Genomic DNA, 27,818 nt, shown 5'->3' with positions numbered 1-27,818 from the left:
GGAACTCTCGACTTCCATATCAGCTGACTTGGGAAGACGCGTTCACCACTAGACCAACCCGATGGGTTAGAATCCATTAGCTATTTCAAAGAAAAGATCAGTTTTTTATAATTTCAGTATTTCTTTAAAAATATTAAGAAAAAAATTGGATTATAATTCATGATTAAATATTATTATATTATAATCGTTAGATTTATCCTTTCCTTCTCACACTGAAGTAAAAACTCAGCTACTTAAAGACCGACGATTACAGTTTATCTTTTCCAAATTAATGTTAAAAAAGTGAATTGATTATTTTTATAATGAAAATGTATTTAACATAATAGAAGGCACAGCATATATTTAATTTTTGAAGTACTCGTATTTAACTTATTTATTTTAATCATGACTTTTCTAACCATTTTATTTATAATTCTTTATAAAATTCATTACATCAATGATATATCACCGCCCAAAGATATAAACCACCCACTAGTTGTTCACAAATAATGAATAATTAGACTTTTGACAAAGATTTAGGTTTTGCCGCAATTAATTACTTCTATTTTTATTGCCTGGAAAAGCCTTTTAATATTGCTATACGGTTAACTTTGGTGACCGGTTTCATCCAACTTTATTCATATAATTTCTAAAAAACAACAAAAATGCCATGACGCATTCTTTCTTTAGTAATTTCTTATTAATATTATATGACTTAACTTAGTTATTTTGAACGTCATTCTTCTAAGCTATTGTTTTTTGTTATACTTATTTAATTTTTTTACCTTTTTTTTAATTGTATAATATTCTTTCATTTTGTATTACATCCAAATTAAAATCCTTTCCTGTGAATACGTCTAAAAGAATGTCGGCTGTTTATGTATGAGTGAGTCACTACTATTTCGTATTCATTTATGTTTGAAGAATTTCTACTCGCGTTTCATAGATGTACAAGATTGTTCCTTAAATTTTAAAAGGATTTCATTTTGTTACCAGAGAAAATTGCAAATTGGCTGGTGCAAATAAATCTGATGTGGACGCCACATGACTTCCTTGTACGCCTATTAAATTATATATATTTTTTTATATATTTATATTTTTTATTACATTTTTTTTAGTATTTATTGTAAAAATGTTTTTACAATCACAGGTTTTTTTAAACCTCCGGGACCACCGTTCAGGTATTGCTTCAAAGGATAAGATGAATGATAATTTTTGTAGCGTGTGAGAAATTCCATGCCTAACCGGAATTCGAACCCAGGACCTCCGGATGAAAGGCCGAGACGCTACCACTCGTGCCACGGAAACCGGCTAAAATTACAGGTTAATAATTATTAATAAAAAAAGGAAGTCGGATTCTCGCTAATGTGCCTTCCCCTTGTAAGATCCAAATATTTCATCATTAATTCAGATTTTATTGAGCTATAACTCTGGAACCAATGAAAATAAGTACAACTTATGATGTATCGCTGAAAATCTCTCAAATAGGGCTTATTGCTGCAGTTAAGCAAGGGTCCAAATCCATATTTTTGGATTTGAGCTCTTGAACACTTTTGGTCCAGTCGATTGCAATTAAAAGGGGAAGTGCACAACTAGATATTACAACAGCCCTAAATCCAAAATTTCAACATTCTACGGCTAATCGTTTTTGAGTTATGCGAGGTACGCGTACATACGTACGTACAGACGTCACGCCGAAATTAGTCAAAATGGATTCAGGGATGGTCAAAATGGATGTTTCCGTTGAAATCTGAAAACCGAAATTTTTCGCGATTTTGTACTTCGTACAAGGAAGTAAAAAGTATAGCTAACCTTTCAAGTCAATAATACCTCTTTTGCTGTTAAAAATCATTTTATCCTCCGTCAATTTTTTGTTAAAAGTTCATATGTGAATACGAAAAATAGTTAAATACTCAATAGAACCTTTTCGATTGTTTTTTATGATCATGCAATCGAGAAAGTTATTACTAAAAAAACAGCCATAAATTATTATTTAAAAATACACATTCAGTCCGTACTATGAATTATTTAAAAAGTATACATTACATTTTTTATGAACATCTTGATGAATTATTTTCCAAAAAGTGACATGAAATTTCACAAACAAAATCTTGCATGTGATGGCATATAACAAGAAAAAATAAATAAATAAAAAAATAAGGGTTGTAGAGAGCTTCCATAAATGTAAAAACCTTAAACGGTTACAAAATCGATAATTTAAAAAAATAAAAACAATGAAATAGTTGAAGTAAATTGCTGATAATTTATATGTAAAGTGCAAGTTAGTAACTGAACTATAAGTGTAAAGAGTTTTTACAAAAAATCAAACAGCAACTGTAAAATATATTAAAATTTAGATAAAAGCCTAACACTAAAATTTAGAGAACTTAAAAAATGGTCAACTTTGGTTACAACAGATGTTGTAACCAAAACAAAATAGATGTGTTTTTTGTATGATTTTTGGGAATTTAGACTACTAAATCCCCAAACCAATAATCCACAGTAACATGAGCTCGTCATAGAATCTTATCAAATAAATTTTCATCTTTAAATAAATCATTATTAATTATAATTCTAGTAGGACTATACTTCACAATTGTACAAAAATGAGAATAGTCACAATCCCAATTTACTATTGCAGACTTAGTTTACGGGCTGTTTTAAGCTACACAAGAAGAATGTGAGGTTTCATCAATGACTTCCATGGTAATGCTCTTGCTTTAATGTGATACATGTTACCTATCAATGTAGTCAACCTAATCAACCAATCATTTTTCTGAATTTCTTTAATTGATCTTTCAGTAAGCACACACAATCAGAATGTATAACATTTTTCATGAATTTGGCTAAATGCAAGCTAACTTAGAAACAGTATCAGCTCTTTCGTTGCTAGGAATTCCTACTAAAGTATGAACCAAACAGAAAGCAAAAACGTTTATTAAAGTTTTGACCTTATCTGTTGTAGTCTGCTATTACTTGCAAGTTGTCAACACAATCTTCCATATTATTTCTACTATGTCAGCTATGTACTAAATAGTTTAAATTTTTCACAGTGCATTTTGAGAATAATAGTATTTTTAGAAATATAAAAAAATGATTACATTTTATTACACTGTATTGTATTAGAAATTAATTTGTGAGGTAGCTCTATTCAGATAGATGCAGTACCTGATTGAGCTTTTGAACAAATATTGAATAAAAAACCAAATCCCTGTTTCAGTCCAGAAAACCAACCTACCACCAACCATACAAATAACCAAGTATTCAAACTTCTAATAATTTTCATAACTAGAACTTTAGTACTAGAACTAGAAGTTTAAGTAAAACTTACAGAAAATCACTGAAGGGAAGAGATCAAAGATTAGGAAAAATGGAAGGATGTAAGAATGAGATCATCTATCAATAAGGGATCATAAAATTTAACAATATCTTCACCCAAACTAGCCCTTAAGGCAAGTTTTAATTCTTTTCAGGCATCCCTCACATTCACAATTTCTCTGAGTATTGAGCATCAAATTATTGATGTACAGTTTTTTGTTTGCATCTGAAATGAAAGCTGGATCAAGTAGTTTTCCTCTAGATATTAAGGAATCACTTTAGTACTGGTTCGAGCTTTCTTAAGGAAAACCTGTTCCAAGAATTATGTGGTATATTACAGTATTCAGCTGAACAACAAGTAGATAAACCAGCTACTAGACTTTTAATGAAGGATGTAAATAACAATTATGTTTCATATTACTCAGTTGTTCAATCCCAAATTATAAAAACAATATTAAAGTATCCTTACTTGATATTCATTAAATATCAGTACTTAATATTCAAAATTACCTTATAAAGTCAAACAGGTTCTAAATTAAAACACTAAACCATATATTTATGACAAAATAATTAATAATAATTGTACAATAATAAGTGATTTATAGATATGGAAAAATCATTCAACCATTTAAAAAAAAAATAAAATAATGTATATAATAAAAAGCCAAAGAGTAGATTAAAAAATGGAAAATTAATTAAAGAATTATATCTGAATTAGAACACAGCTATGAAAATAAAGGATGCTCAAAATAAGTGGTTTGACCTAGGAATATGAGTAAGACAAGAGTGCTGCCTTAAATGCTGTGAAAGAAAATGAAGGAATCAGATTAGGAGGAAGGAGAATAAACTGCATACGGTTTGTAGATAGCATGGTACGTCTTTGGATTTCTACATGATATTCTACAGATAATTTAAAGATGCAATTGTCAAATATAATATGAAAATCAATATTAGGAAAGCAAAATTAAAAAGGATAATAAGTCAATGAATGTCTGTACAAAAGAAGGAAGAATGGAACAGGTAAATCAGTATAGTTATTTAGGTACCATGTTAAACAGAAAATTGTAAGTGAAAACAAAATAAAAACAATAAAAAAAGCAATGGCTAAGAGACCATTTAATGAAAAGAAATAATTATTATGTAGTAAGTTGGTGTTAGACTAAAGAGTTTTGTTTGACATATAATTTTATATATGTGGATATGAAGAAAAAGAAATGGAATTTGTTAAAAATGTGGTGGTAGAGGATATTAGAGAAGATTAAACAGACAGAAGGGAAAATAACCAAGTAATGAGGGAAATGAACAAGAATTGAAATTTAATTTAAACAATTTTAGAATAGGAAATATAATTGGCTGGAATATATCATGAAAGGAAAGGCCCGATTTAAACAGTGCAAGAAGCATCAATAAAGGTAAAAAAAGAACTAAAAAAAGAGTAGAAATTATAAATAATTTAAACATAAATGAGAGCTATTCAGGATCTTAGAAGTTTAGCCAGAAATAAAGGAGTATAAATATGGGCATGGTTGAAGGAACATGTTTCAAGCCAGAAAATCACATGATGACTTAAAAATATATCTTATATTGTCAATATTATAAGCTCGCCTGGTTAGTCTAGTGATTAAATTTGTCATCGCACAATCAGCTGATTTTTGAAGTCAAAAGTTCTAAGGTTCGAGTTCTTGTAAAGGCAGTTGCTTTTATATGGATATAATATATGGATGAATAAAATGGTTATAAGGTTTCATTACATAACAGTACTATATTTGCCATACTAATAGTAATAATAGTAAACAAAAATGGTTGTTTTGATACTTGTTTTATATTACACTTGAATAGTAAACCTATTAACACCAGATTCAAATTCTACTAATAAAATTTTTATTAAAAAATTTACTCACCAGCAAAATTCTTTTTATGTTTACATTATGTTAATATGATATTAAATAATATTGTTACTTATTTTTGTTGCAGCATGTAATTGCAATGGATTCTCTCATCGATGTTTCTTTGATAAAGAGCTTTATGAAGCTACTGGTCATGGTGGACATTGCTTAGATTGTATTGGTAATAGAGATGGACCAAATTGTGAAAGATGTAAAGACAATTACTATCAGCGAGACAACAATTACTGTGTGCCTTGTAACTGTAATGAACTCGGTAAGAATTATAATAGAATGATTTTACTTTCTTATATAAAAATATATTTTCAAAATTTATGTTAGCGGCAATAGAATTTTAAATATTCTGTTTTTCAAATTTAAATTGTCAACATAATTAATACATTCAAGAAATAAAGTGGCTTTGTAATCCATAAGTATAGATTCTGTATCTTTATGTTACTTTAGAAAACTTTTTCAACATTAAGGTTATCAGTGGCAAGTTAAAATCATGTAGTCCTGTTTAGTAATTTACTAATTAAAATTAGATTGCAGCAACTGCCAGTTTTAAATTTAGGGATTATAAAGTGGACACTATATTTTGTATCTATTAATAAAGATAACATCACATCTTTTAGTGTCTACTGATTAAAAATATTAATTTCTGTTTATAACTATTCCACTAATAATTTATATTTAATTTATTACTTATTGGTTTCTTTTTTTGCTTTCCAACCATCATTTCTTGTTGCTTCTTCACACTCCCCTAGTAACTTATCATACATACAGCTTAGCAGACTTTTCTTCATTGAATATATTATGTACCATTATTATGTAAATTATGTGTTTATTATTATTAATTTAAATTAGCTCACAGAATCGGCAGTATTCTGAGATATTTTGATAAAAAAGACAACAATAAAATTTTTTCTAATTTCTAAATGCTGGAATATATTTGAATTTTAGTTTACTTAGAATAATGTATGTATAATTTACATAATTTTGTTTATTTTAAAGGGTCAAGAAGTTTACAATGCAACAGTGAAGGACGTTGTCAATGTAAACCTGGTGTAACTGGAGAAAAATGTGATCACTGTGATGTCAATTACTATGATTTTGGACCTCAAGGTTGTAAAGAATGTGGTTGTTATCCTCCAGGAAGTATGAATAATGAACCTAAATGTGATCCATATACTGGTACTTGTGAATGTAAAGAAAATGTTGAAGGAATAAGATGTAGAACGTAAGTTATTGAATAGTTAAAATAATATGTCATAACTGTAAAACAGATGTTTGTTTTTATTTTTTTGTTAAATTTTTTAGGCACAATTGGATTCAGTAAGCTGTACAAATTACAGCAGGTACAATGTATTGAAGGTATGAATACTTTACATAAAGCCAATTTGATAAGTAAGTAAATGAAAAAGAAAACAATTATTCAGGTTTAAAAGTATTTGGTTTTCAATATCACTTCCTTTTAGCTTGGCCAAACTAATCCGATATCCTCAAGGTCCATTATATGATTTTTATAAAATAATTTGTACTATTTTTATAAATATTTTAAAATAGCCATTGACAGCAGGTCAATGCCTACACTCTTCACACCCTAACAGCAAATATCTCAGCTAACCAGGGCATTTCCTATCAGGTTCCAATTAATTTGCAGATCAAAACCAAAATTGATCCTCACAAGCTCTCGAGCTACTTTAGTTTATTCAGTTTTGTACCTGGGGCAGACATATAAGACATGGCACGCATCCTCAATGGCCCTACACACCAGACACAAGCCCAAATTAATCAAACCAAGTCTGGCCAACCTATTAGAAAGAATCTGGCCATATCCGGAAAGAAACTGTCTAACATGCCCATTACAGGAAACCCCCTAAACACCTGCATACTTCTCACATCAAGAAAAATATCATGCTTGTAATTGCCATCAAATGATTAAGTCCACCTGACCTGCCATAAATAAAAACCTTGGTTGTATATTTTTTTAAACACCCAGAAGTAAGATGGCTTATCTTCTTTGCATCATAACATAATTGGCACTCAGTTGTAAGGGTATCAATGAGCTTAATACCAGAAATAACAAGGACCGCCTCTCGAGAGATAGTCTTATAGGCACCAATCACAGATAACAATAGGAGATGCTGGGCTCTCAACAAAACATTCCTATAACATGTGTACCTCATTCAATGAGCCCAGATAGGTGCAGCACACAGTATTATAGCCTTGTACTCACCCTTATATAGAACACACATGGTTCTGAGATTAAGCCCCCAATCAGGGTGAACTGCTCTTTGAACACCAAAGAAAGCAGAACAGCCTTTTTGACAGCATACCTAATTTGATGACCTGTCATTTATACATGAGGTTGTTGTATAACAGCTAGTCTGCTCTTGAGCAACATCATTACTGTTTTTTCTAGGCTAAACTCCATTTTATGTTGCAAACTTCACAACTGGAGAATCTTGCAAGCCTGGGCTGCTCTGAATTCGATCTCATTCCTCTAATCTCCTGTAACCAGCAAAAATGTATCATCTGCATACATGCAGATGTATCATCTATTTTAAAATGTATCATCTATTTTAAAGGGTGCTGCAGCAACCTGAGTCTAGGTCGTAGTCTTTTGCAACCTACAAGTCACAATTTTCTTTGTATCATAGTAGTTGACCTTCTGTATGCTGCTTCCTGGATAGCTTCTTCTTATTTATAAACAGGACAATTATCTTGCTGAGTGATGGCCATGGCAATTGACACACTCAGGTGGATCCCTGCATGGGTCATCAGGTTGCAACAACTCACCATACACACAGATTTGTTTCCTTGTACATTGCACTGCTGGTTGTTCAAATTTCTGGCACCCAAAACACCGCAATGTAGTTGGAATGAATGGACGAACATCTAACCGATGAAGACCAACTTTTACTTCTCCAGACACTTGGGTCGGCTGAACATCAGGACATGCAACATGGAGGCTACAGCTTCTCCATTGCATTGTGTGTTCAATCTTTGACATACAACGACTCTTTGTGGATGTAGCTCTTCAACGATTTCTTCTTCTGTGCGGTTTAGTAGGTCCCTGCACACAAAAACACCCATTGGAAGTATTTAAACTAATACGTGGGATAACTTCAGTATCGATGAGTCCCATCTTCTTTGCTTTGAGTAGTCATGACAATGGAGAGGGTTGTTGACGATCTCAATAAAAAATCCTAACATAGTCTTTCTTATCTCCTTAACAGATCCAGCTGTTTCCGTGATGCCTCAAGGTATCACGGAAGGGTTAACTTTGAAAAATTGCCTTCCTTCCTCTTGATTACAAGATATTTTGGAATCGATCCGCCACTCTTCGGTCGAAACTTAGTTCACTTTTCATAAAAATATGTTTCACTAATTAATATGTCACAAGGTGCAAACAGAGAATGGTTGGGCATGCCTCAGATCATTGATCCTGCCTGGGTTCTCCCATTTAGCTGCCTCCCACAGATTTAACGGGGAGTCAGGTACTGCCTGACCGACAATCCCAGGGCTCACACATAGCAGTAAGGATGAGCACTTCCCATCCGCACTCCGCCCAGCATCAGCAAAACCAGATCACGGTCATGTCTCCCATCACCGCTGCAAAGAGCAAAACCAAGAAGCACAATCACAATCAGCTTGGACAACTTGATACCACCAATCCTGCATTCCACAGGGAGTTGCTGAGCAAGATCATTGCCCCATTGACCAACATAAGTGAAGGTACCGAAGCACCATGCCTATGTCTGCCTAGTACATGTGCATAGATATTATTGCATGGACATGGAGTTGGAGTTGGAGTTTTTCCGGGGCATCATCATCATCACTTATTTAAAATTTGCATTACATGTCCAGTTCCTGTGCAAGTTCACCACTTTCTCTGGCTACAATGGAAGAGTCACTTTCACTACCACTGTCTAGATATATGATAAATTTATCTGTCATTTCGAAGATTAGCAGTTCCATCTTCTTTTACTCAGTTTAATTTTTTTTACATTACAGAAAGAAACAACTACAGCATTCGTACCAGAACATGCCAAGAATTGAACTAAATCAGTTTATTGGAAATAAAAAGTTATTAGTATTAAATACTAGTCAACAGTGCAGTATATAAATTACTCAGCTATTCTATGAATATGTATAAAATAACTAAGCTACTAATAGATTATTTTAATTTTTAGGATACAGGCCTATTACTTAATGATGATGTTTATTACTATAAACAAAAACCAATATCCAATATCAAAACCAATATCCAGTACAAGTGTATATTAATATAACAAATGAAATATAACCTTTATTCGTATAAAGAGTTCATTCATTCTATGACTCACTTGATGAAGGGAGTGTAATAATAATCTATTAATACAAGTATAAACTATTCATTTTTGTACTGTATATAGTAAGGAATATTATAAGTACGCTAAATATTTAAAAATAAATTATTGTCTAAAATTAAACAAAAGATAATAAATTATAGTTAATTTCTATTATTTATGAAAATAGTTAAACATACTACAATGTGGATTGCTCAATTTCTGAATAAGTCTAACATTACAGGAAAACAGTAATATAATGCCCTGTACAGCAACTGTCTGCCTTGTACAAGCAAGCTTTTATTTTCATCGTAACATTGTACCTATGGTGAAGAAAGTAAAGCTATTTTGTATAAAACAGAATATTGTTTATATTTTGCTGCACTGGCATACTGATATGCAACAAAGTACATTCAGCTCAGTGAAGGAAACAACAGGAAATTACTTCTTTCCTTAATTCTCCCTCTAGAATTCTGGCATGGGATGCTTGTTGTTCTTCAGAACAATTTTTTTTTAGGAGGGACTTGTATCTGATGTTAGGTACCTACAATATGTACACCATTTGGTTGAATTTTAATAACCCAAAAATTGACTTATTGTTTTAATAATCTAAAAATGTAACAAACTATTCAGTACGTATCTCTGGACTATTTTTAAGCATTTTTTTTCTATTTCATAGATGTAAACCAGGCTTCTTCAATCTGGATGAAGATAATGAGTTTGGCTGTACACCTTGTTTTTGTTATGGGCATTCTTCTGTTTGTCATTCTGCTCCTGGTTATTCAAAAGGTAAAAAGAAATTATATATTCTATAATTAACACAATTTATTTTAGTTACTTATCATAATTCTTTTAAAATGCTGCTTTTACAGATTCCATTATGAAAATTTTCTTCTTTCAGTTATTTCTTTCTGGAAGTTTATCACTTAATTTTGTCTAAATAATTTTTTTTTAGCTGGCTGCATTAATATAATTTACTTTTTACAGTTTCTATTGAAAGTATGTTTGGTCGCCACAGTGAGAGATGGATTGCAGAAGATACATCACACAGAAATCTTTCTTTACAGTATATAAGTGAACAACAAGTGGTATCTGTAATGGCACCAGAAAGAGAAAATGCATATTTTGTTGCCCCAGGTTTGTGAAATTTAAATTTTTTTTTCAATTAATGTAAATAAATGAAGAAATCTTTTGATAATTTGAGAAACCTATTTTTATTTTTTATCTGCTAATGTGTACGTTGCAATCTGTTCAACTAGTGAACAATAAGCAACCCCTCATGACTCAATGAGATGGGGATGATATGTACAACAACATGCAGATGAGGAATAGTGTTGTACAGACTCAGGCCGACCATTCCTGAGATACATGGTTAATAAACTCCAACCACCAAAGTACACCTGAGTCCAAGTCTACAATACAAATCCATCTAAAAGTAACTAACTTTTTCTAGGATTTGAATGTGATTCAAATCCTATTTTCGACTTCAAAAATCAGCTAAAAACAGGTAATTTGCAACAAGTTTATCACTAGACCAGCCCGGTGGGCTTAGAAATTTGAGAAACCTATCTGACAATAGGTTTCCCAAATTTCTAAATGAATCCTTTATTAATCACCCTTTTAAAAGAATAAAAAAAAGTTGACAGTTATGATCTCAAACACAGTAATCTGCATAAAATTATCTTTTGTAAGTTTGTAACTCAAACTAAATTAATAGTTTATTCATCATTAGACTAGAATTTTCCTGAAAAATAGCATTAAAATCACCACACACACACACACACACACACACTATAACATTGAATTTATTAGAAAAAGAGTTTCCAATAGTTTTTGTAGAAAGATTTTAAAAGGACTATGGTAACTTTCAATTATATTAAAAAAAAGGATACTGTTTACGTTAATGCGTAAAGTAGATTTGGTCTAGTGGATTCAAGGTCTTCTCGTAGTGTCAAGTTCACCGTAATTTTCTATTTTGTCTGCTGTGGAATAATTGTCTGCTGTAAATAGGAATTGTTTTTAATTCTTAAAAAAAAATTCCTATTTACCCAACACATTCAAAATTTAACTTGTATTCCATTAAATGCTAAACAAGTTTGTATTAATTTCATTGTTCAATTTTCTGTTTTATTATGTTTTAATGTTTGTATTTGTTCATGTTTGTTCACGTTAAAAACTGATGTTTTCAAGGTGGGCGGTATGTTGCATTTCTAACGCAATTCATACTTCCAACAAATACACATATGTTTGTCGTTGCTAAGGGCAGTTGTTTTGGCAACGGTAGGCAACATGAAAATCAGTCCACTTTTAACTATTAAACTATTCAGTTCAGTACAAGCTTATTGTATCATGTGTTATACTAAACATTCTTATATAAACGTTAATTTTATTAAACTTAATTTCTATTTGTTTTTATTGCGTAAATCTTATTCATCTGCATTTATACTAAACATAATTTTGGCAACCCCGACGTGATTCAAGTGAACGCATTAAATTTGTTAAACGTGTCGGTGTGTTTAAAACATGAACTTTTCATATCATTTAAACCTACTCAAGGACTAATTATCAACTTCGTTCACTTTACATCATTGATCACTTGTAAATATATTATGAATTTTTACTTAAGATTATTGAATAAACGACCATTGCCGATGCAGATGCTCCAGTCAGTTCTTGTATTGAAGTATTAAGTACACATGCAAAATCTGGTGACTCATTGGAAAGAAATATTTTGAATTCTTTGATTTTCATTAAATATTTATATGAGAAATCTTAATATTTGTCCAGACAAAGATTTTCAGGGAGTAGGAATCAGAGTTTGATATTTTACAATATTACAATCAATTTGACTACGTTGATCTTATGCGCATTTATTAGAATCCAAAGTATTTTAAGGTTAATCTTATAATAATTAATGGTAAGAAATGTAATAAGAAATATTTGATAAGTTCGTCTGTAGTTACCATTCTTAGTTTCCTGCATCTCCACCAAGAGTATACATGTAGTTTCAGTCAATATATTCATAATATTCGTGTAGGCAATACCTTGAGTTGACTATTGTGTGATTTATAAATAAAGGACGAAAGAGAATTTTTTATGGTGATCAAACATTCCTTTTTGAGAGATTAAATCACACAAGAAACCAAACCCAACCTGGATAAACTAGTCAGTTCCATTGATTAGAATAGCGTACAAGTGATTTGGTTATTTTTAGCTGTTAATAGATCACTTTGGTTGTAATCCTGCATTGCTCACATATAAGTATTACACTTTATCTCCTGCACTGTTATATTTCCTGCATTCTTGTTTTCTTTTCTGTTGCCTTGTTTTATATTTAAATGAATGAATGAATAAATATTTTGTTTAGATAATAAAACATAATAATGTGTAAAGATATGCATAACATACTTTTTCTTATCTATGCATTGTATAGATCATATAAAGAAAAAGTAAATATGTCCCTGGGGATAAAAGAAGGATCTTCTCTTTTTGTCATTCATAACTGCATAAATATTAAAGTTTGTTAGAAACAATCCTTTTCATACAATTTCCTTAGAATTATGACACTTCAGACACTTAAGTTTCATTTACTCACATCCACTATTATTTGCTTCTGTAATCTACTTATTCTCTATTAAATTTTGTAATGAAAAAATATTATTTTTATTATTATTGCTAAAATTTAGTACCAAATGAAAATACAATAGTCTAAAGGATTATGTTTTTTCTTTTTCACTGAATGTCTGAATTATTTTAGCTCACTAAAGTATTATGATAATTGAGTTAATACTGCAATTACTCTTATTTATCTAAAACGTCTTTCTTTATATTTATTTGCAGACAGGTTTCTTGGAGATCAGAGAGCTAGTTATAATCAAGATCTTGAATTCAAGCTCAGGATAGGAAGAAACGGACCTACTCCTGCCATTGAGGATGTCATCTTGAAAGGAGCTGGAATTACAATATCACAAACAATATTTGGTCAAGCTAATCCTTTGCCAACAACTACAGTAAGTTGAATCATAACTTTGAATAATAAAAATATAAATATAATTTAATGTTATTATTGCATTGATTTACTGAATTTTGGTCAGTTATTGAAGTATACGTCAGAATGCTGTAATGATTAGCACTAGTCTTCTTCTGCAGGGGGTGATAGATTGAATTTTAACTTTTGCAGTTGTACCTAAGAACTCCTTGATACTAACGCCACCACCATTTTGTTGTTTCTAATTAACTAAACTACTTGGCCAGATAATCTATGGATGTAATGAGCTACAGTTACATTCATTATATGAACAATGGGCACAACTGCATGTAAGCCCCAAATCAAGAAAAACTGCACAAGTTGTTCGGTGACTGGTAATATCATATAAATCAATGTAGTTGCTAAGTAAATAACATCAGTAAGTTTTTACAATATCATGTATTGTAGTTACTTAAAAAAATTTATTTTTATTCTATTTAAACTATTCCTCTTATTTTTTTTATTTTTTAGTTTTTGATTTGAAAATTAAATTCTTTTCTATTTTAAATCATATTTTTAATTTTTTACTTTTTTTTGAAAATTAAATATAAAACATATATATTCCTTATCACTTTAATTTATCAAAATTGAATCTAAATAATGTAATAAATATAAAATAGTTTAAATATATCTAGTATAACTATTTACTTTTCATAAACTGGGTTATAAATTTTCTATTACATATTTCATATAATGCAGATATTGGTTTAATAAAGTTTGGATAAATGGGTTTGTATTTTAATATTAATTCCTTATATGTTCTTACAGACACAATCATATAAATTTAGACTTCATGAAAATCCAGATTATGGATGGCAACCACGACTTTCAGCTCGAGATTTTATGAGTTTATTAGCAAACTTAACTGCTCTTAAAATTCGAGGAACATACACGCCTCAAGGTATCTAAATAATGAATTTCATTTTTTTAAAGTTTTATAGGACTTATATTTTTAAGTTTTATTAGTAATATAAATTTTCAAAAACTTAACTTATTAGTTCTTGAAAACTTCTGTCCAACTTTTATAACTCATGTTAAAAGATTGAAATATTTCATATTTTAATTTATTCTATTACTACAACCTCAGGTATCTTCTTTATATTTTAATGAGGAGGATAAATCTTAATGATAGATTAAAAATGACAGTACTTTGTCCTTAAAGTTATCCTTTGTCCAGCAAATTATCCACATTCAACAGTCTGTTAATCTTTTTCATAGACAAGACGGTCTACAAAGTAAAACCTTAGCATTCAAAATCAAATTGGCAGTTTAGCTAAATTCAGCTTACTTAAAGAAAGATTCTCCACATGGGTGAACTGGGAATTACCTGGATTCTCAAAAAAATGTTAGAATGAGAGTTAACCTAGAGCAGCAGAAGTCTGATCTTTCCCTGGAACTTGGAAAGATACCTGGAAATACCAAACCCGAGACCAAATCTAGAAGCCAGCTTGCTAACTACACTAGTTGTGATAAAGTTGTTGATTGATTAACCATCATAACTTTTTAAGCATTGGTGAATTGTATTAAGCCATAAGTTGTGTCTTAGCAGAATTCAGTCATGACTTACAGATGACTTTCTCCTCTAAAGCTTACACATTTTTATAAGGACTGATTATTCAGCCCAGTGTATATGAAGAAAAAATTAATGTAACTTAGCCATCTTTTTTCAACCAGTTTATCATTAAGCCAATTCATGATTTTGAGGAAAAACTATTTTTGAGTTCACAACTTAGATTAATTGATAAATCATATTTAACAAGGTCCTATGATTAAAATACTAATAAATGTATACATATATTTATTATTAATATTATATTATTTTATTGCATTTTAAGCTGTTTAACTATATTTAGAAGAAGAAGAAGAATGGGAGAATGTTAAAAAGGAAATTCTTAAATCAGCAGAAGCAAACTTAGGCGGAATAAAGAGAACTGGTAGAAAACCTTGGGTTTCAGACGATATATTGCAGCTGATGGATGAACGTAGAAAATATAAGAATGATAGTGATGAAGAATGTAAAAGGAACTATCGGCAATTAAGAAATGCTATAAACAGGAAGTGCAAACTGGCGAAAGAAGAGTGGATTAAAGAAAAGTGTTCAGAAGTGGAAAGAGAAATGAACATTGGTAAAATAGACGGAGCATACAGGAAAGTTAAGGAAAAATTTTGGGGTACATAAATTAAAATCTAATAATGTGTTAAACAAAGATGGTACACCAATATATAATACGAAAGGTAAAGTCGATAGATGGGTGGAATATATTGAAGAGTTATACGGAGGAAATGTATTAGAAAATGGTGTTGTAGAGGAAGAAGAGGAAATTGAGGAGGATGAAATGAGAGAAACAATACTGAGATCTGAATTTAAGAGAGCATTAAAAGATTTAAATGGCAGAAAAGCTCCTGGAATAGACGGCATACCTGTAGAATTACTGCGCAGTGCAGGTGAGGAAGCGATTGATAGATTATACAAACTGGTGTGTAATATTTATGAAAAAGGGGAATTTCCATCAGACTTCAAAAAAAGTGTTATAGTAATGATACCAAAGAAAGCAGGAGCAGATAAATGTGAAGAATACAGAACAATTAGTTTAACTAGTCATGCATCAAAAATCTTAACCAGAATTCTATATAGAAGAATTGAGAGGAGAGTTGAGGAAGTGTTAGGAGAAGACCAATTTGGTTTCAGGAAAAGTATAGGGACAAGGGAAGCAATTTTAGGCCTCAGATTAATAGTAGAAGGAAGATTAAAGAAAAACAAAACAACATACTTGGCGTTTATAGACCTAGAAAACTCATTCGATAACGTAGACTGGAATAAAATGTTCAGCATTTTTAAAAAATTAGGGTTCAAATACATAGATAGAAGAACAATTGCTAACATGTACAGGAACCAAACAGCAACAGTAACAATTGAAGAACATAAGAAAGAAGCCGTAATAAGCAAGGGAGTCCGACAAGGATGTTCCCTATCTCCGTTACTTTTTAATCTTTACATGGAACTAGCAGTTCATGATGTTAAAGAACAATTTAGATTCGGAGTAACAATACAAGGTGAAAAGATAAAGATGCTACGATATGCTGATGATATAGTAATTCTAGCCGAGAGTAAAAAGGATTTAGAAGAAACAATGAACGGCATAGATGAAGTCCTACGCAAGAACTATCGCATGAAAATAAACAAGAACAAAACAAAAGTAATGAAATGTAGTAGAAATAACAAAGATGGACTACTGAATGTGAAAATAGGAGGAGAAAAGATTATGGAGGTAGAAGAATTTTGTTATTTGGGAAGTAGAATTACTAAAGATGGACGAAGCAGGAGCGATATAAAATGCCGAATAGCACAAGCTAAACAAGCCTTCAGTAAGAAATATAATTTGTTTACATCAAAAATGTCAGGAAAAGATTGTTGAAAGTGTATGTTTGGAGTGTCGCTTTATATGGAAGTGAAACTTGGACAATCGGAGTGTCTGAGAAGAAAAGATTAGAAGCTTTTGAAATGTGGTGCTATAGGAGAATGCTAAAAATCAGATGGGTGGATAAAGTGACAAATGAAGAGGTATTGCGGCAAATAGATGAAGAAAGAAGCATTTGTAAAAATATAGTTAAAAGAAGAGACAAACTTATAGGCCACATACTAAGGCCTATACTGGAATAGTCGCTTTAATATTGGAAGGACAGGTAGAAGGGAAAAATTGTGTAGGCAGGCCACGTTTGGAATATGTAAAACAAATTGTTAGGGATGTAGGATGTAGAGGGTATACTGAAATGAAACGACTAGCACTAGATAGGGAATCTTGGAGAGCTGCATCAAACCAGTCAAATGACTGAAGACAAAAAAAACAGCCAAAAAAAAAAACTATATTTAAAGTATTAACAATTAAAATGTACAATTTAAGTATAGATTTGATCTGATTTTGTGATACTATTTGTTGAAACATGTTTTTTTATCAAATTTAATATATTTAACAAATAACCAGTTTTGGACATCTATTTGTCATGTTTCTGTTAAAGACTTCATAAAAAAGGAAAATTTATTCTTAAACTAGGAACAGTTGTGTTTGTCTAATTTAAGTGAAAGACTTATTAGGGAATCTGTATAAAAAGATAGATGATTTTTTATTTATATCTTAAAACAATTATTTTCAGAAAATTTTATGTAGTGTGTTTATAAGACTGACTTTATTGCTGAAAGAATTGTATGATTTCATGCATTTTAATTTATACATAAAAACTAATTTCATCTCAAAGCTTGAATCTTTTGCATGAAAATACAAATTGGAAATTTTTAGTGTTTGAAAAGATTTCACTTTTCATACAGGCATTTATACAGAAGGCATTTTAGCCTGCTGAGCGTGCCGAAATTCAAACCTTAGAAATTGTGGATGAAAAGCTAAGGCACTACTATTTTGTCATAGAGGCCGGCAATCTGATGAATAGTTTTTAGCATTTTTAGTGATTTATTATCATTTACTGTTAATAATTTTCATTAGAAATAATTTATAATTCAACAAAATTGCATTTATGTCAGCTAAGTAAGCATATATTTTACAATTAATAATCAATTGTAGACGTACAAATTAAAAAAATTAGACATTCATACGTAACACAAGAAGTGGCACAAGTAGCTATGATGATAGAAACATTTTTGTCCAAATGCTCAAAAATGTTTTCTCTCTACTGAAGAATTTCTTTCATTAACTCTCTCCTCCGTGTTAAGTAAGGTAGGTTTAGAATTACATGATTAAAATTAAGTTTTGGCGTACTCTATAATTAATTTTGAGTTACCAGGAAGAAAATATTAATATATATATATATATATATTAAACATCTTTCTCTTGTGATAATCTGATAATGAATAAATGCTATTTAAATAACTTTTCTTTTTGTTTCAGGAGTGGGATTCCTTGATGAAGTCAGGTTAGATTCTGCTAGAAGAGGAGCAGCAGGAGCTCCAGTATCATGGATTGAAATGTGTCAATGTCCTGCTGGTTATGTAGGACAGTTTTGTGAATCTTGTGCTCCTGGTTCACGCCATGATCCACCCAGTGGTGGTCCATTTGCACCCTGTGTCCCTTGTAATTGTAATAATCATGCTGATACTTGTGAAGCTAATACTGGTAAGACAATTGAAGAGTTTCCAATCATTTGAACTACATCTATTTTTAAAGATTCTGTTGTTTTTTCTGTTACTAATTATAATTTGTTTATAGAGTATTAATTTGTCTGCCAAAAAAAAAATAAGTTGTATATTATTTGTTGCACAGGTCGGTGTATTTGTCAACATAATACTGCTGGTGATAACTGTGACAGGTGTAATAAAGGTTACTATGGAAATGCATTACAAGGGACACCTTATGATTGTTCATTGTGCCCGTGCCCTAATCAAGGAGCTTGTATCCAACTTGCTGATGAAACTGTTGTTTGTTTAGAATGCCCTAAAGGTTACAGTGGTAAGTTTAGAAAAAAAATTTAACATCTTACATTAAGTGTCAACTACATCCACAATCACTACCTCTGTTAAAGAAATAATTAAATAAGCTTCTCTTTAATATTGTTCAAGAAAGTTTTTTTACAAGAAGGCAAATTATCCACATTCAACAGTCTGTTAATCTTTTTCTTAGACAAGACGGTCTACAAAGTAAAACCTTAGCATTCAAAATCAAATTGGCAGTTTAGCTAAATTCAGCTTACTTAAAGAAAGATTCTCCACATGGTAGAACTGGGAATTACCTGGATTCTCAAAAAAATGTTAGAATGAGAGTTAACCTAGAGCAGCAGAAGTCTGATCTTTCCCTGGAACTCTGAAAGATACTAAGGTTGACATACTGAACTGTTGAGTTTCATTTATAAAAGTATAGAAAAGTCCTTATAATGGAGGTACTGTAATGTAGATAAAGTCACACCTCCATTAATTTAAGTATTATAATTTCAGGAAAATGAAAATATAGACTACCATTACTTTATAAATATTTCCTTCCAAATTAAAGTGTTTTATTACTTTATAAATATTTCCTTCCAAATTAGTGTTTTATTTATCTCTATTGTTTATAGTTTTTTATTTCTCTACTTACTAAACCCAGGAAGTACCGCAGTAACAATTTATTAAATCAAAACCCTTCAGCCCTAAAGAGGAATTCTTTATTCAAAAGAAATTGTTGGATTTATTTTATAGTTTTATATGTTTTGAATTTAATATTATATATTTTATTGTTATATGTTTAATAATGATTATGTTATTTTCCTTGCTTCAAATTTGTTATTTTAATCTTTTGATATGATTTTTTTTTAATTGGAAGATTCTCAATAAATCTATACTTTATTATTATAAATCTTTACAGGTCCTCGTTGCGATTTATGTAGTGATGGTTATTATGGGGATCCTGTTGGACGAGATGGACCAGTACGTCTTTGTTTACCATGCGACTGTAACAATAATGTTGATCCAAATGCTGTTGGTAATTGTAACAGAACAACAGGAGAATGTCTTAAGTGTATTTATAACACCGGTGGACCACAGTGTGATCAGTGTTTACCAGGTAACTGTTTTTGCATTCTTAATATGTAAATAAAGTATTGTAATTCTTTTTTTTTACTCAGAGCAATGCTAAACAATTATCAAAAAAACTTGGAAATATAAACTGCTCAGATGTTCAAATTCTTGGATGCAGATGGCCATTTCAATCGTTAAGCAATCATTAGAATTTGCTTAGGAATAGAATACACAAAAAATTAAATAATACAAAAACCAATTAAATTAACTACCTTACTATTATAAAATTTTATAAGAAATATATTAATATTAATTATATTACTTTTATTACAAAATTAAAATATTTGAAAAACCAAACATTTAATTTAAAATAATAATTAAATGTATAATTAAATGTTTAAAGATAATGTGTATCTACTACAAAATTCTAAAATTTTATAAAATTTATATTAATTTTATTATAAAATTAGAATAATGGTTTGAACCTCAGGAACAATGATGTATTATGCATTATAATTATTTTCTTAACATATTAATTAAACTAGATTGAATTTTATAAAAATACTAGCAGGCCCAGGCAATGCTTCGCTATTGCTAAATTTGAATATGTATGCGTTTGTAGATTAAATGAACACAACTGAATATTTGAAAAAACATTAAAAAACTATACGTTACACAACTTCACAGCTTTTGCTTTTTCCCTAATTCCATTTCCTCCCGTTTCCCATTTCCTTTTCCTCCTTCGCTTGCAAGTAAATCGGTTCTGTAGTTTTTTAGTTTATAGCGGGCACACATATGAACATTTCCTTTTATATACATAGAAGAAGAAAATCTGTTTGTATATTTTTTTGGTTGTTTCGTAAATATTTAGACACCGGTGCCACCTAGCGGGTATAGTTTTTGCAAAACTTTTTCTTTTCACGTAACTAATATATAATCTGAGCATGAGCCAAATCGGTCAGTAAATACAATTTTCCTAAATATCTCAACCCCAGCTAATTCAGAAACCTTCGAGCGCGTGCGCATAACAACTCACGAAAGTTTCATCGCTATCGGATGAACGGTTTAGGAAGGCATAAGAGACATACAGACAGACAAACATTCATTTTTATATATATAGGTAAATATAACAGTTGATCGTCAAAAGGTAAAATAAAGTGAACATTATCTGTCATATCAGTATGAAGGTCTCAATTGTAATCATTACAAGTTCGATAACAATTGAGACCATACTGACATGACCGATAACATTAACTTTATTTTACCTTTTGACGATCGATTGTTATATTTATATTTTTATAAAATTCAGTTTAGTATAATTAGTGATATGTGATGTAATAATTATAATGTGTGATAGTAAATAATTATAGTGTATAACACATCATTGTTCCTGAGTATGGTTTAATATTCCGAAAGCGCTCGAACATTACTATTAAAGATTGTTGGTAAATGGAAACTGCTATATGAGTAATTTATATATTAACACTAATGAGCCGTGCTTAATAAAATTCTTTAAAGTCTTGAGTCTGAGCAGACGAACTACCAGATTATATATATATATATATATATATATATATATATATATATATATTTGCTATTGCCCATTTGAGGCTAAATAATATTAATTTAAATAAATCTATATCACTAAACAAGAATTAATTACAATATATATCAGTGGTCTCAAAGTGGAGCAGATAAGTAGTTATTTTATTGAATATAAAGAAAATTTAACATAGAAGCAGCTAGGAATTAGTATCACAATCTTTGTTCTTGTATTGTGATTTTATTGTTACAATGTATGGTACTGTGTTGTGCTTTGTTATGTTAGTTCCTGTATCTGTCCTCCTCTAAGTTTTTAGAAAGTCTAAATTTTATTTAGAAAACTGCTACTGTGTGAAACTACTAAAATCTATAATTTTGAATTAATTTCATTGTGTTTAGTGCCATAGTTTATATAATTATTTTTGTTCTTCATTACAGGATTCTATGGAGATGCATTGGCTTTACCTAAGGGAGATTGTCAACCATGTCAGTGTTACCATGTTGGTACAGAAGAGACAGATTCAGGACCTCCAATTTGTGACCAGTTAAATGGACAATGCAAATGTAAACCACATGTAATAGGAACAAATTGTGACCAGTGTGAACCAGGATACTATAACATAATTAGTGGTAATGGATGCCAAGCTTGTAACTGTGATCCAGTTGGTTCATTAAATCATACTTGTGATACTACTACTGGAAAATGTTCTTGTATAACAGGAGTAACCGGTTTAAGATGTGATGTATGTCAAGCATATTATTATGGTTTTTCAGCTGATGGATGTAAACCTTGTGAATGTGACAATATAGGATCAGTAGCTTTACAGTGTGATCCTTCTGGACAGTGTCCTGTAAGTATATTTTTGTTTGTTGTTTCTGCAAAATTAGTTTTATTGTGATTATTGACCAATTCAATGAAATCTAATTACAAAATAATGTCAAAATTATAAATAAATATTAAAACTTTTTTTTTTTTTTTTTAAATATGACAAGATGATACATCACTTTTAATATGCTACAGCACAGAAAATTGTAACTACTCAGTTAAAATATTGATGAGCTTCTATAAGATCCTGTTGGATACATTATGAGTATTTGATATCATTGTTAATTTCACCTGTCCTGAAGAGATCGGCTTCAGAATCTTCTTCATTAGGATAATTTATCTGAAGGAATAGGGTATTTTATCTGTGCTATATTTGTTCATTTGATTTACAAATGAAAAAACAGCACAGATCAAATATATTGTTTAAACACATACTAAAGATGTTTCTTAACCATGTAGCATTTTCAGCTCTTCTAATTAAGGAGATGTACATTAACTATGGAAGTGAAATACGTTTTGAAAGAAAGTTGATTTAATTTTCTTTAAATATAACTTTCTACTATTATTTTAATTACACTATTTATCCAGATTATATAATATCAGTGACAAAATATACATATTTGCTAGTTTATACAATTCTTAACTTAAGTTCTTGTAACAATTACATATAATACAAACAAAATAAACTTACTACAAAGAAGAAAGGATTTAACATTATTAAAAAAAGGATTTAACATTATTCAATATGCAACATTTTGAATTATCATTAACTTAGACTTTTTCACTTTTTTCAGTTGTTGCATATTTCCTAGTCTAATGGTAATGTCTGTATAAATACTCAGTTTTCTCATGTTTAGACTATGAGTACGAGGTTTAAATGTTTATAACTAAACATTTTTAATTACGAACCAACAGAGGTATTTAGTGATGTGTGGTTAGCAGCATTGTGTTCCGCATAACCTCCTCTGTACCTATATGTTCTTGGATTATTGATATCTCGTTAAGTTTGTGTTATTGTTATTTAAGTGCAACATGTTTTAGTGTTAGTAGCAATTTTTGTAATGTGCGATTTTTGGGAGCAGTGATAAAATGTAAAATTTTGCATGAAACTAGGGTAAACTTTCTCAGAAAAGTTTCAACTTTTACCACTGGGAAAATTGTGTGAATAGAGAAGGAAGTACTTTGAACTGGACTAATAATAAAGATTAAAAAAATAAGGTTTGATTATTTTCTGAATAGATCTCATATAAGAGTATAATTTAAAGAGGCTTACTTTATGAATCATGTTTGTTCTTTCAGGGAAATATTCAGTAGCTAAATAATTTCTAATGTGGTATTCACTTCTAAGGTACAATAATTTACATTGCCACACATCTAAATTTAAATAAAATGCATTAAAAAAACAAACAGTGTTTGTGTTACTGTGAAATGTAGCTCATATGGATCGTTATTGCACACATTTGAAAATCCAAATAATAGATATAGTTTAAGAAGTATTAATAGAAAAGGTATCCTTCTACCCTTCATGATTAAAGTTTTAGATTTTTTAAGATTTTTATAATAGCTTTATAGTTGCTAGCCTAATATAAGAAACCATTCAATCTCATTTGAATTTACCAGTGTGAAAATGAAAGTTTTACAATTACTGCCCAGTTGTAAACATACAGTTTAATTTATAAATTGTGAGATAAACATTGTAAAATTAGGTATAAACTTAAATCATAAATTCAAAGTTCATTCCTTCTTAATGGAAATTAGTAAGCAACATCTACAAGTCATCTTTCCGTACCACCATTTTCTAATAAAATGTACAACCCTTCACAGGCAATTAAACAATTAACTTAAGTTCTTGTAACAGTTGCTTGGTTGGTGATAATATTAATTTAAAATCTAAACTTTTTGTAATGGTAGACTAAACCAAGTTGTATAACGTAATTTTTTAAACATTACATTTTACAGCTTGGTAAAAAAAAACCAACATTATACATTACATTACACTGATTGCTTTAATTAATAGTTAATTATGTATGTAATTAACTAATAACGTTTGTTAGTATTCATCAATGAATAAGGTAAACATACATTCATAAATACTTGCCTCATCAACTCTGCAGTCCTACATGCATTTTACAGTTAGTTCCATTCAAGAAGAAATCAGTCAAAATTTAAGCTTGGGGTTGTTACCAGTCATCCACAGAGTCTGCATCCAATAAAGTAACTGTGTGGTGTACAACACTTAAACCTAAAAACATTATTGGGCCTTATTTTTTAAGAAAGAGACTATCAAGTTATACAGTCAAAAATTTTAGTCTTTTGCAAAAATTAGAGGAGCAAGATGGACAGTCTTGGTTTCAGCAAGATTGGGTCATCTGTAACACTCGATTTCCAAAAGAGATTTTCTTTAAATACTTCTCAGAAGCTACATTTCTCAAATAATTTAATATAAACAATTATTTATAGACCACAGGTTTTGCAGCTCTGATTGCTGCTGACTTCCTCAGAAATTGTATGAGAATACCTTAAAGAAATTACATATACAAATTACCATTTTAATATTCCCATGAACAAGCTTCTTTGGTGAATTTATCATCAGTCAAAAAAAAAAAACCTTTTCTAAAATAATTTCTCCAGAATTACTTGCTAAAAAGTAAAAAGGTAAAATCTGTTGCATGTTGTAAAAAAGAATATTTCATAGTTTAATTAAATTATAATCAAGTTTATTTTTAAACTTAAAAATCGCTATACAATAACACCATGAATATTTTTGTTATACTGATATTTATTATTATTGTACAGCTATATTTATTTCTTGTATAAATTTAGTAATTGTTTAATGTTACCAGTGTTTAGATAATGTTGAAGGCCGGAGATGTGATAGATGTAAAGAAAATAAATTTGACAGACAACAAGGTTGTGTTGATTGTCCTCCATGTTATAATCTTGTACAAGATGCAGTAAGGTCTCACAGAGCTAATTTGAAGCATCTTGATTCAGTGTTGGGTGATATTGCTGCCAATCCAACTGTTATCAATGATGAAGAATTTGAACATAAACTTAGGGAAGTTTTGGCAAAAGTAGAACAATTATGGAATGATGCCAAAACAGCAACTAAAGGTACTGTAGTAGAAAAAGTGTTATTAATCACAACTTAATACTGCTTGATTTGTAGTCTTGCTTTAAGCTTCATTCTCATGTATTTTCATACATGTATTCTAATGTTTAATTTGCTTTCCTTTATTTCTTTCACAAATCTCTTTCATCACTACTTCAACAGTAATTATTAAAACCCGATGCAAAGAATAAACTTTCATCATCTGAGGAAATTTATTAAAAATTTAACAAAATTTTTGTTTAATTATTTGCTATTATAATATTTATAAATTACTATATTTACATTTGTTTATATTATTTGTTATTGTAGTAGTATCTGCTTTTCCTAATAAATGCATTTATTTAATTTGATTACTTTACATTACTAATATAAAACATTAATTTAATATCTAGTACAATTAAATGTGGTAAATTTTGTTTTTTTAATAAATTTAATTTACAACTCACTTTCTTAAGATACAAAACTTTGCTTCCAAGATCAATAATTTTTTTCTTATTTAGATACATTATGCTTCACTTAGAATAATTGTAGTTCCATTATTATAACTTACAACTAAATATATATTATATATAGTATATATATATATATATATATATATATAATTTTTTTTCTTTCCTCCTGTATTTATTTTGTCTAACAGTGCTCAAGTATAATATTCATTAATCCACACTGTCTTCAAAAAAGAATCATTGGAATCATTGGAATCAGTAGAAATTATCAAAGTAGATTAATGCATTAAAAAACTATCAACAATTAATTTAATGGTTAGTGACAGAGATTGCATTTTAAATCTGACTAAACCAATTTATATTCTAACATTAAGGCTTCCCAGTGTTGTCCCTGACTACCATTATGCTCATTTTAGGTTTTAATTACACATTCATTTATTTACATAGGTAACAAGCTACAGTATTCAATGCATGAACAAAGACCAGGTATGAACATGCCTCAAATCAAGACAACAATCAAAGACAATAATCTAGATATTTAACATACTTCCAGAATATCATATGAATTAATAAAAAAAATCAACAACATTTTATTCATTCTATAAAAATCCTTATAACTAAAAAGAATTTTAATTAAAAATCAGTTAATTAAAATTAAATTACTTTTAAATAAAAATTATAATATAATTTTTTAATTAACAGGTGGCGATAAAACATTACTTGATGAATTAACAGAGTTGCATGGTAAATTAGATGATGTTCAGATCCTTATGGGACAAATACGTAACTGGACACAAGAAGCTCTAGCTGAGACAACTGAAGCAGAAAGAAATGCTACTCAAGCAGAACAGATCATAGAAAGTGCCAGAGATGCTCTTCAGGTACTATTATTATGTAATGTTTTTAAAACAATTTAAATGTAGTATCCTGCTGGCATGAGTGGTAACGTCTTGGCTTAGGTCCTGGGTTCAAATCCTGGTCAGGCATGTCATCATTTTCACACGCTACAAAATTGCCATTTCATCTCATCTTCTTAAGCAATACCTAACAGTGGTGCCAGGGGGCTAAAAAAAATATAGTATCCTATCATCTTCATTGATTATTATCAATATAAATTTTAGTAAAAGAACTACCAGCAATAAAGTAAAACTTACCAATTTACAGAAGTTTTTCAGTCTGTAGATTATCTTCAGTCTTAATCTTTAATTATAACTTATCAGATTATTACTGTAGTAAAAATATTTAATATAGAGAGAGAAAGAATGTCAAGTAAGATAACAAATCTAAAAAATAATTTAGAAATACTTGAAATTATCAACAGTAACAATGATAATAGTAATAATAATAACAAAATTATTGATTAGAATAGTTAGAATTACATTACATTTATCAGAGTCGAACCCACATCTAAGCATAACTCACCCAGGAGGTGCCTTCACCTCAAACTACCTCAGCAAAACACAAGGTCCAGTGTGGGTTAATATTGGTCCAGTGTGGGTTAATATCAGTCCAGTATGAACAATTATGGTGATTTTTCATTGCCATTTAAAAAAAAAGTGGTCTCATCACTAAAAATAATGTTATTTCTACTCCTACCATTCCTGATGAATAAAGGTTGGTTATTATCTTTCTATATGTGTACAACTGTATATACAAAACTCAAGATGCTTTTTTCAATATCAGGTTCCATGAATCAAATCAAATGTGAGTGTCTGTTTTATATTCTATAATGGAATTATAGTGTATAGAGAAATAGAATTTCAACCTCTTCTTGAGGGATGGTCCAAGGGTTGTAACATGTGCACAATCTCACTGAATTATATTGCACTATATTATAAATAATTTTGTTTCT

At 29.9% G+C, this 27,818-nt stretch overlaps 1 protein-coding gene across 2 annotated transcripts in view; it reads left to right on the top strand.

Annotated features, from left to right (window-relative positions):
* The window catches only part of LanB2 (laminin subunit gamma-1), a 771,247-nt gene that overhangs the window by 706,811 nt on the left and 36,618 nt on the right, over positions 1–27,818 (top strand). For both annotated transcript variants that reach the window (XM_075373886.1, XM_075373887.1), the window contains 12 exons: positions 5,272–5,457; positions 6,195–6,420; positions 10,194–10,303; positions 10,502–10,651; positions 13,355–13,524; positions 14,310–14,442; positions 18,440–18,664; positions 18,812–18,997; positions 19,886–20,083; positions 22,018–22,430; positions 25,249–25,519; positions 26,669–26,847. In XM_075373886.1, the coding sequence (XP_075230001.1) occupies positions 5,272–5,457; positions 6,195–6,420; positions 10,194–10,303; positions 10,502–10,651; positions 13,355–13,524; positions 14,310–14,442; positions 18,440–18,664; positions 18,812–18,997; positions 19,886–20,083; positions 22,018–22,430; positions 25,249–25,519; positions 26,669–26,847 (2,447 nt within the window). The remainder of the gene's footprint in view (positions 1–5,271; positions 5,458–6,194; positions 6,421–10,193; positions 10,304–10,501; positions 10,652–13,354; positions 13,525–14,309; positions 14,443–18,439; positions 18,665–18,811; positions 18,998–19,885; positions 20,084–22,017; positions 22,431–25,248; positions 25,520–26,668; positions 26,848–27,818) is intronic.

The sequence above is a fragment of the Lycorma delicatula genome, chromosome 8 (genome assembly GCF_047948215.1).
Source record: "Lycorma delicatula isolate Av1 chromosome 8, ASM4794821v1, whole genome shotgun sequence".
Taxonomy (NCBI): Eukaryota; Metazoa; Arthropoda; class Insecta; order Hemiptera; family Fulgoridae; genus Lycorma; species Lycorma delicatula.
Note: the sequence above shows the minus strand (reverse complement) of the source record. Positions and strands in the feature narration are given on the sequence as shown.